At 41.1% G+C, this 11,421-nt stretch overlaps 2 protein-coding genes across 4 annotated transcripts in view; one reads left to right on the top strand and one right to left on the bottom strand.

Annotated features, from left to right (window-relative positions):
* The window catches only part of LOC311079578 (uncharacterized protein), a 447,200-nt gene extending 438,183 nt beyond the window's left edge, over positions 1-9,017 (top strand). The window contains exons 12-13 of one of the 3 annotated variants that reach the window (XM_084109135.1): positions 7,451-7,497; positions 7,573-9,016. In XM_084109135.1, the coding sequence (XP_083965261.1) occupies positions 7,451-7,497; positions 7,573-8,132 (607 nt within the window). In that variant the 3' untranslated portion in view covers positions 8,133-9,016. Of the gene's footprint in view, positions 1-7,450 lie in introns of all 3 variants that reach the window. The other 2 variants (XM_084109138.1, XM_084109136.1) reach the window with 2 other exon arrangements.
* LOC311079881 (uncharacterized protein) overlaps positions 1-11,421 on the bottom strand; it is a 518,544-nt gene that overhangs the window by 123,275 nt on the left and 383,848 nt on the right. The window lies entirely within an intron of this gene.

Below are 11,421 nucleotides of genomic sequence, written 5' to 3'. Positions count from 1 at the left end.
CTATCCGTGTGTGTGTGTGTGTGTGTGTGTGTGTGTGTGTGCACAGCTCTAGCTACAGCTATCCATGTGTGTGTGTGTGTGTGTGTGTGTGCACAGCTCTAGCTACAGCTATCTGTGTGTGTGTGTGTGTATAAAGGCCATGTTCTGCAGCACAGCTCTAGCTACAGCTATCTGTGTGTGTGTGTGTGTGTGTGTGTGTGTGTGTGTGCACAGCTCTAGCTACAGTTATCTGTGTGTGTGTGTGTGTGTGTGTGTAAAGGCCATGTTCTGCAGCACAGCACTAGCTACAGCTATCTGAGTGTGTGTGTGTGTGTGTGTGAGTGTGCGTGTGTGTGTGTGTGTGTGTGTGTGTGTGTGTGTGTGTGTGTGCACAGCTCTAGCTACAGCTATCTGAGTGTGTGTGTGTGTGTGTGTGTGTGTGCACAGCTCTATCTGTGTGTGTGTGTGTGTGTGTGTGTGTGTGTGTGTGTGTGTGTGTAAAGGACAGGTCCTGCAGCACAGCACTAGCTACAGCTATCCGTGTGTGTGTGTGTGTGTGTGCGTGTGTGTGTGTGTGTGTGTGTGTGTGTGCACAGCTCTAGCTACAGCTATCTGTGTGTGTGTGTGTGTGTGTGTGTGTGTGTGTGCGCACAGCTCTAGCTACAGTTATCTGTGTGTGTGTGTGTGTGTATAAAGGCCATGTTCTGCAGCACAGCTCTAGCTACAGCTATCTGTGTGTGTGTGTGTGTGTGTGTGTGTGTGTGTGTGTGTGTGTGTGTGTGTGTGCGCACAGCTCTAGCTACAGTTATCTGTGTGTGTGTGTGTGTGTGTAAAGGCCATGTTCTGCAGCACAGCACTAGCTACAGCTATCTGAGTGTGTGTGTGTGTGTGTGTGAGTGTGAGTGTGCGTGTGTGTGTGTGTGTGTGCACAGCTCTAGCTACAGCTATCTGAGTGTGTGTGTGTGTGTGTGTGCACAGCTCTATCTGTGTGTGTGTGTGTGTGTGTGTGTGTGTGTAAAGGCCAGATCCTGCAGCACAGCTCTAGCTACAGCTATCTGTGTGTGTGTGTGTGTGTGTGTGTGTGTGCACAGCTCTAGCTACAGCTATCTGTGTGTGTGTGTGTGTGTGTGTGTGTGTGTGTGTGTGTGTGTGTGTGTGTGTGTGTGTGTGTGTGTGTGTGTGTGTGCACAGCTCTAGCTACAGCTATCTGAGTGTGTGTGTGTGTGTGTGTGTGTGTGTGTGTGCACAGCTCTAGCTACAGCTATCTGAGTGAGTGTGTGTGTGTGTGTGTGTGTGTGTGCACAGCTCTAGCTACAGCTATCTGAGTGAGTGTGTGTGTGTGTGTGTGTGTGTGTGTACAGCACTAGCTACAGCTATCTGAGTGAGTGTGTGTGTGTGTGTGTGTGTGTGTGTGTGTGTGTGTGTGTGTGTGTGTGCACAGCTCTAGCTACAGCTATCTGGGCATCGACATCAGCGCTTCGGGACGCTTCGGTCTGGCTGTGAAAACACTCGGTGAAAAGGCTCGGAGGGCTTTCTATGCTATAAAGTCACGATGTGGACACTTAAAATTACCCATTAAAATCTGGATAAAATTATATGATTCAATAATAAAACCAATTATTTTATATGGATGTTAAATTTGGGGACCAGAACTAAATTGTAAAAACTGGGATAAAACATCAGTAGAAAAACTACAATTGGAAATTGGCACAAATATTCTCGGGGTTCACAGAAACACGTGCACTGCCGCTGCAGGGCTGAGCTGGGCCTGTACCCGCTGAACATCGAGATCCAGAAGAGATGTGTTCAGTTCTGGCATCACCTCCATCAGTCTGACCCAGAGTCAGTGCAATATAAAGCCCTCCTCGCCAATGAAACCTCAGCAGAACTCTTCAACTCGTCCATCAGAATATACTCCCCATCAACCCCAAACCTATCATTAAAGAAATCCACAAACATCTAAAAGTCACTCATGATGAATCACTAAAAGCACATTTTGCCCTCCAGAATAAACTCCAATGTTACTCGACCCTCAATAGAGCCACTAAACTGGCCAGTTATCTATTTATTAAACATTTTAAAGAAAGACAAATCCTCTCCAAATACAGATTAAGTAAGGGATAATGCCCTTCGAGGTGTCCATTAACAGAAATTAATGGACGACGCGGAGGCGTGAAGCGGAGGACGGTTGCTTCCGCGAAGTCCATTAATTTCTGTTAATGGACACCTCGAAGGGCATTAACCCGCTTATACCATGGTCACTTACGAAAGAAAGAAATATTTAATCAATTAATAATACTTTAATGTGTTTTAGAGTAAAAATCGTGAGGGTTTTTATTTATTAAGTCGATTACGTCTTCCTCTCTCTATCTCTAGATCATGGTCACTTATACCATGGTCTGGGTGAATACACGATTCTGATTGGCTGCAGGGTGTCCGTTAAAAAGTGATAATGTACACCTAGGAAAGGCGTCCCGTCAATTTGCCTGATGACAGTTCTCAATGATTGCGCTGGCTCAAACTCACTGATCAACTGCTGCGGTCGGGTCGCTGTGGCCACGTAGCTTGGCAACGCCTGTATACAGGAGATATTAAATAGTGCGCTCGACTTAATAAATAAAAACCCTCACGATTTTTACTCTAAAACACATTAAAGTATTATTAATTGATTAAATATTTCTTTCTTTCGTAAGTAACCATGGTATAAGCGGGTTAATGCCCTTCGAGGTGTCCATTAACAGAAATTAATGGACTTCGCGGAAGCAACCGTCCTCCGCTTCACGCCTCCCCGTCGTCCATTAATTTCTGTTAATGGACACCTCGAAGGGCATTATCCCTTACATGATCTAGAGATAGAGAGAGGAAGACGTAGACTAACATGGACAGAGAGAGAGCAGAGGATCTGTAGACACTGTGATCTACAGCACATCGAGGATGAGGAACACTTTCTGCTCTTCTGCTCTAAATACTCCAGTATAAGAGAAACCTTTCTGCCCAGATTTGAAACCTTGATTCCATCATTCTCTGAACTGAGTGACACTGAGAAAATGTTCTTCTTGCTGGGAGAAGATGATAGTACAGCTGCACTAGCGGCTAAATATGTGTGTGTGCTATTCACAACGCCAGAGTCAGCTAGAGAGACCCACTGTCAGGCAGGGGCGTCATGCAAGCCAAAATTCTGGGGGGGCACAATCTGAGACGTTGCAATTGTTTTCTGACAGGTGATATGGATCATGTTAGGAGGGGTCAGGGGGTTTCTCCCCCTGAAAATTTTCAAATTCTGGCTGCTAAACATACCATTTCAATGCAGTTTGGGAGGGACAGAAATACCTTAACGGAGCTAGCAGCAACCCTCCTCTATCTGAGGACTAAGTTAAAGTATCTATTTTGTAAGTTTATGTAAAAGACAGGTTGATGAAAGAACTGTAAGCTCAAATTCAAAAGCTTTTGAAGTCTGCTTCATTAAAGCATGTTTACACACACACTTACTGTACACTTCAGGCCTACTACACATGATTTTAAAAACAGTACCATTGCAGTTTTTATGTTATGATTTTAAATTGGTATGTGACCTAAGAACGATCTTACATTAAAGGTACATAAATGTGCTGAGGTCTGACTTTGTGGTGCTCTGAAATTAAGTTATTTTAATATTAATATGTGATGAAGGACTTTGAAAGAAGTTTGACAGATTTCAGTGCTGAATAAGGTTAACACTACCCCGTTTATTTGAAAATGGTTAATATTTGACAGAAATGTAAAAAAGTAATCAAATGAAATGTAATATGTAACATTACTTTAGTAAAATCATTGAAATACTGTAGTTACACTGCTCATTATTATATTTTAAATAAGGAACAGATGTTTCAAAACCGATCAGATAACGTTACTATGGCTTTGTATGGCAGTAACGTTAGCCAACTAGTTTACGGTTAGACTAGGCTAGGCTAGCTATCGATAACGTTACACTGACACAACTTAAGTTAATGCTCTGAATTCGCAGCTAATATCAAATCCATAACTTGTTGATCAAGTTAAAATTTCCAGGTCAACCACAAATAATCCCACTACCTTTTAATATCATCCGATAACTAATTGAATGCCGATTTGTTGCTTTGCCCACTTACCACTTCAAGACCATCTGTAAAACATTGCCAGCTCAACGTGCGAGACGAGTGAGTTGCTTGAACATACACAGCAAAGATTCTAGAGCGCTACGCGCATAGCGCTCTAAATTTGATACACAGACACCATATTAGGAAAAAGGGGCGGGCTGATGCTGACCGATTTATTACACATCCAGAAGAATACATTTGAGTCGTTATAGGCTCTGGTATATTATGGAGCATAATAGGAATAAAGTTGTGACAAAAAAATTATCAGGGAGGAAAAATCTGAGGGGGCACGTGCCCCGTCACTTTGAATGGGCATGACGCCACTGCTGTCAGGCCTGATAGCGCTCCGGCGCCACGCCGGATTTCCGGCGTACAGTGTCAGAAAAAAAAAAATCAGGTTCGTGTGATCTGACAATTATCCCAAGATCTGAGAGGCGCTTTCACTAAACCACAACAGCAAGCCGGGGCTGGTCTTGGGTTTTGGCCAATCAGATTGATTCAGCAGTTACTCCACGTGCAAATTTGTTTTGTGCTTCCCATACACTACGACTGTGTTTCCCACACCGGCAGCGCGAAACATAGCCAAAGTCATGGAGTGCAACTTTATGAAGCCAGGGGAAGACACCAAACTTGTCGATAAAGGCATAAAGAATAAATGGTCTTGGATAGAGGTGGTGGGTAGAGACGAAAAGCCCTTTGGAAGCTGGTGTCAAAAACTCCGGCAACCAGGAGCATGTTTCTGCACTTTGTGCGCAAGGAAAATATTATATGGAACTAGCGGGAAAAAAGTGCTGCCACGGCACGAGTTAGATCCTAGTCATCAAGCAGCTGTAGCTCCTTGCCTGATTTGAGGTAGCTCGCCAACAGGCCGGTCACATATCGCGTCTTTTGCGCGCTCAAGTTCATTCAAATGTAGGCGCACTTAGGTAAGCGCGCTCATAATTGAAGCGACGCGCTCGTTTTTTTCCAGGCGTTTTTCGGTGGTGGAAATCCATTAGCCACTAAAACTTTTTTTTTTTTTGTCGTTGTGGAGAGCGCAGTGCATGGTTGCATAGCAACGACAGACGCCACGGGAAAATCAGACCTAATTTTACTATTAATAATAAAAGATATAAGCGAAAGTGCATTGTAAATGTCAGTAATTTATCTTTTTTTTTTACTCATTCTTTTTATAAAAAATCATTTAAAGTCTGAAATATGTGAGGTTTATCTTTTTATAAAAAACTTTTTTGTCAAAACTTTATTTGGACTTTATTTGTTATATGTTAGTATATAACATGTTGCAAGACACTTAAAATCTGGCTATCATTTTTAATGGTATTATTTTAATGTTTATGTAAAAAAAAAGTGCATATTGATGCTTTATTTGTTATTTGCTGGTTTTCGACATAAAACTTGGTGAATTGATTTCATTGTGTAGTATTAGTACTTTTTAAACAGGATTCTGTGATAACCATGATAATTTTTGTCACTATAATCATGAAATGAAATGTTCATGCCATTTTATCTCTAGTTATGATCAACTAAAATCAACTAATTATGTGTTTTTATAGTATAATATGCAAAGTACAATTTTCTCTAAAAAAATTATATCTGATTCTGTTCTTTTCTCTGACACGCGTTGTTGGATGTGGAACGTTACTAATGTGATTGCTTTATCTGTAAATTAAATTAATGCTTTTTTAATTACTGAAATCATTTAAATAAAATTAATTCTTTGATTTGAATATTTTTTGGCAATACGTCGTGTAAGTCTTAAATTTAAATCTTTATGGTCTTAAAATGTCTTAAAAAGGACTTAAATTTGACTTACTGAAACCTGCTACTGTAATATAAGCTTGTATTGGGTTTGTTCATTTCATGTCTGAATGATGTCCATTTATATCCACAAAAGTCACCAGAATCTATCATTTAAGGGACTATTTATCAAAATGTTCTCCCAGGGAAGCACACCCCTGGATCCCGCTTGACAATTATGTTGATCAGGGCATATATCTTGGCTTAGGGGTCCACTTATCTCCCAGGGATAAAAGTTCAGGCTCAGGATTTTTTTCTACTATCACCCCTGCACTGTATATATTCATTTATGAAGATAGATTATGACTATTTATCTATCTATTTGTATATGCTACTGTATGACATGATCTATACATTTGTTTTATTATTTACATTCATTGTTATTATTATATATATGTTGATGCTTTGGCAACATTGTGTTACACAGTCATGCTAATAAAGCTAATTTGAAATTGAAATTGAGTGAGTGAGGGAGTGTGTGTGTGAGAGAGAATGAAATGTGTGTGTGAGAGAGAGAGAGAGAGAGTGAGTGAGGGAGTGTGTGTGCGTGTGTGTGAAGTGACAGAGAGAGTGAGGGAATGTGAGAGAGAGTGTGTGTGTGTGTGCGCGTGTGAGAGAGAGAGAGAGAGTGAGTGAGGGATGGAGTAAGTGTGTGAGAGAGAGAGAGAGAGAGAGAGAGTAAAGTGTGTGTGTGTGTGTGAGAGAGAGTGTGTGAGGGAGTGTGTGTAAGAGAGAGAGACAGATAGAGAGTGAGTGTGTGTGTGTATGAGAGAGAGAGAGAGAGAGAGACAGAGAGAAAGTGAGGGAGTGTGTGTGAGAGAGAGAGAGTGTGAGGGAGTGTGTGTGTATGAAAGAGAGTGTGTGAATGTCTGTATGTGAGAGAGAGAGAGAGAATGTGTGTGTGTGTGTGTGTGAGAGAGAGAGAGAGAGAGAGAGTGAGGGAGTATGTGTGTGAGAGAGAGTGAGTGAGGGAGTGTGTGTGCGTGCGTGTGTGTGTGTGTGTGCGCGCGCGAGAGAGAGAAAGAGTGAGTGAGTGAGGAAGTGTGTGTATGAGAGAGAGAGAGAGAGAGACAGACAGAGAGTGAGGGTGTGTATGTGTGTGTGTGAGAGAGAGAGAGAGAGAGAGTAAAGTGTGTGTGTGTGTGTGAGAGAGAGAGAGAGAGTGAGGGAGTGTGAGAGAGTAAGTGTGTTTTGTGTGTGTGTGTATGAGAGAGAGACAGAGAGAGTGAGTGAGGGAGTGTGTATGTGAGAGAGTGAAATGTGTGTGTGTGAGAGAGAGAGAGTGAGTGAGGGAGTGTGTGTGTGTATGAGTGAGAGAGAGAGAGAGAGAGTGTGTGTGTGTGTGTGTGTGTGTGTGCATGCGCGCCAGAGAGAGAGAGAGAGAATGAGGGGGTGTGTGTGTGAGAGAGAGAGAGTGTGTGTGTGTTTGAATTTTAATTAGTTTATTTTCCTTTGATCAACAAGAAAATCTCTAATTTATTAATATTGAATACGACTCATAGGTGTACTTTAGTTAAAGTTTTGTTTCATTATTTTTTTTGTGTGTGTGTGTTTTCTAGTGTGGATCACTGTGGAGAGTTCAGGATTACATCAAGACTACACAGATGTAAGTCCTCAAACACAGTTTTAGTGTGTGTTGTTGTAAATGTTGCTGTTGTAATGTGTGTGTTCTTGTGTTCAGATGCCGTTGATCTCACACTGGATCCAAACACAGCACACACTCGTCTCGTTCTGTCTGAGGAGAACAGAAAGGTGACGTGTGTGGAAGAGAGTCAGTCGTATCCTCGTCATCCAGAGAGATTTGAGTGTTATTATCAGGTTCTGTGTGGAGAGAGTCTGACTGGACGCTGTTACTGGGAGGCTGAATGGAGTGAAGATGCTGATATATCAGTGTCATATAAAGGAATCAAGAGGAAAGGAGTGAGTGACTGTGAGTTTGGAGGGAATGAGAAGTCCTGGAGTCTGAGACGCACTAATCACGAACTCACTGTCCTTCACAATAATAACTCCACTGCTGTTTCTGCTGATCCAGGATCCTGTAAGAGAGTAGGAGTGTTTGTGGACATGTCGGCCGGCACTCTGTCCTTCTACAGCGTCTCTGACACACACACACTCACACACTTACACACATTCACACACACATTCACTGAACCCCTCTGTGCTGGATTTGGGTTTCCTTATTATTGTCATAACTCTTCAGTGTCTCTGTGTCACATTAAACAGCAAACACACTCTGACTGACACACACACACACACACACACACACACACACACACACACACACACACACACACACACACACACTCTCTCTCTCTCTCTGACTGACACACACACACATACTTGTTTTTGTGGTGTAGAAGGACACTGATGCCCAAACAAGTTTGGTGGTGGTATATGGGGACACCCCTTTCCCAATGCCCTACAGTAATGATACAAATATCAAAAAATTTCAAATTTGACTTCAAATGTTCTATACACACAACAGAACAGAAAATATGACCATATGATATTTTGGTGGTACACAAGGACATTCCCGCCCATCCTAAAATGTTCCCGCCTATGACATAATTGTGATTTTTGGGGCCCGACTTGATTATGAGGACACTCTTTTTACAATACACTAAATATGTCCTTTCAGTGGATTACAGGGACCAATGTGTTTTACTGGTACATGACCACACACACACACACAAACCTGACAACACGGTGTATTACCAAGACTAAGGTGATTTAAGAGTACCGGATCTCAAATACAATACACAAAACAACTTGCAACATTACAGGGACAGAAGTGTTTTAGAAGTGCTTTAATTATGACTTCAATAATATCATCATAAACATTGAGTTTTTTCAGTTTTACCATGTAATACAATCATGTCATGCCATTTTAAGGGGAAAGTGACATCCACAAACTTAAAAACATGGTCAATAAAACTTGCACAACTGTGTGATCTTTCAGAAAGCATTCAGTATCATTTCTGTTTTGACATATTAAAATGACAAGCAGATGAACCATTCAAAACTTCGAAAAGATTGACAAAACAGCCCTTGGAAACAGGCACAATTTAAAGATGTCATTAAACAGGCTTTGAAATGTATAAAATGAACTCACTCATCATGCAATAAATGCTGCAACATGTAGAGAAACTGACTTACAAGGGACGGTTTACCTAAAAAGACAATTCTGTTATTTCCAGAAAATGTAAACAGAATTGTCAAGTTTCAAAGCAGAATTACAGAGATAACAGGAAAAGTATTCAACAAAGTTAGTTTGGGCTGTACATCAGCTCTAGAAGAGTATAGTGTCATTATTAGAATATTAGAATACAACTATCATTGTAAGTACAAAAGCTCTCATGTGTTTAGAGATTACTAAAGCATGTATTCTTCTGTACAGAGAATGAGAGTGAGGCAAAAATTGAAAACCCACGGAAAGGATCCTCAGCGGTCTTACACTGCTGGCATTCAGTCAGTGAGGCCAGTTTTCCTTTGGTTATACACTCACCTAAAGGATTATTAGGAACACCTGTTCAATTTCTCATTAATGCAATTATCTAATCAACCAATCACATGGCAGTTGCTTCAATGCATTTAGGGGTGTGGTCCTGGTCAAGACAATCTCCTGAACTCCAAACTGAATGTCAGAATGGGAAAGAAAGGTGATTTAAGCAATTTTGAGCGTGGCATGGTTGTTGGTGCCAGACGGGCCGGTCTGAGTATTTCACAATCTGCTCAGTTATTGGGATTTTCACGCACAACCATTTCTAGGTTTACAAAGAATGGTGTGAAAAGGGAAAAACATCCAGTATGCGGCAGTCCTGTGGGTGAAAATGCCTTGTTGATGCTAGAGGTCAGAGGAGAATGGGCCGACTGATTCAAGCTGATAGAAGAGCAACTTTGACTGAAAATAACCACTCGTTACAACCGAGGTATGCAGCAAAGCATTTGTGAAGCCACAACACGCACAACCTTGAGGCGGATGGGCTACAACAGCAGAAGACCCCACCGGGTACCACTCATCTCCACTACAAATAGGAAAAAGAGACTACAATTTGCACGAGCTCTCCAAAATTGGACAGTTGAAGACTGGAAAAATGTTGCCTGGTCTGATGAGTCTCGATTTCTGTTGAGACATTCAGATGGTAGAGTCAGAATTTGGCGTAAACAGAATGAGAACATGGATCCATCATGCCTTGTTACCACTGTGCAGGCTGGTGGTGTAATGGTGTGGGGGATGTTTTCTTGGCACACTTTAGGCCCCTTAGTGCCAATTGGGCATTGTTTAAATGCCACGGCCTACCTGAGCATTGTTTCTGACCATGTCCATCCCTTTATGACCACCATGTACCCATCCTCTGATGGCTACTTCCAGCAGGATAATGCACCATGTCACAAAGCTCGAATCATTTCAAATTGGTTTCTTGAACATGACAATGAGTTCACTGTACTAAAATGGCCCCCACAGTCACCAGATCTCAACCCAATAGAGCATCTTTGGGATGTGGTGGAACGGGAGCTTCGTGCCCTGGATGTGCATCCCACAAATCTCCATCAACTGCAAGATGCTATCCTATCAATATGGGCCAACATTTCTAAAGAATGCTTTCAGCACCTTGTTGAATCAATGCCACGTAGAATTAAGGCAGTTCTGAAGGCGAAAGGGGGTCAAACACAGTATTAGTATGGTGTTACTAATAATCCTTTAGGTGAGTGTATGTGCCTTAAAATGTTCAATTACAGCTGTAACTTCAGCATTTGACCAGCACACTTTTTGTCCTTTCCACAAGGTTTTCAATTCCTGCCTCACGTTCATTCTCTGTACAGAAGAATACATGCTTTAGTAAACTCTAACTATATGAGAGCTCATGTACTTACAATGGTGGTCATATTCTGATTTAAACCTCAGGTACCTTGAGGAACTTCAGTGGTTTCTCGATGGGCATCTTCTGAACACCTGTAGGAAATCAGTTATAGACAGATCAGAAACTCAGATGTAACTCAAACCTGCATCTAGAACTTAAAACTGGTTATACATCTGATATCTAAAAATTACATTTCAAATGACATTCAAAACATTATTCTGGAGATGGAATGTTGTGTTAAACATCTCCTTTTTAAAGTTTTTGACCAACATGAACATGATCAATTTATTGGTTTGGTACTGATTCCATTAATTTTGTTCTAGAAAAATAGTTATTTATAATAATATCTGATTATTGATAACTGATTTTTACAATTAATGGCAAAAGGAATGTTTAGAAATGTAATCTGATATTATCTACTGACACACTATAGTATGATATATATATATATACATACACTATGAACAAAATTCTAAACGCTTTTGTTTTTGCCCCCATTTTTCATGAGCTGAACTAAAAGTTCTAAGACTTTTTCTATGTACACAAAAGACTTTTTCTATGTCTCTTACATTATTCTCTCAAATATTGTTCACAAATCTGTCTAAATCTGTGTTAGAGAGCACTTCTCCTTTGCCGAGATAATCCATCCACCTCACAGGTGTGGCATA

Source organism: Abramis brama, assembly GCF_963993115.1.
Source record: "Abramis brama genome assembly, chromosome: 1".
NCBI lineage: Eukaryota > Metazoa > Chordata > Actinopteri > Cypriniformes > Leuciscidae > Abramis > Abramis brama.
This window is presented reverse-complemented; position numbering and strand designations above follow the sequence as displayed.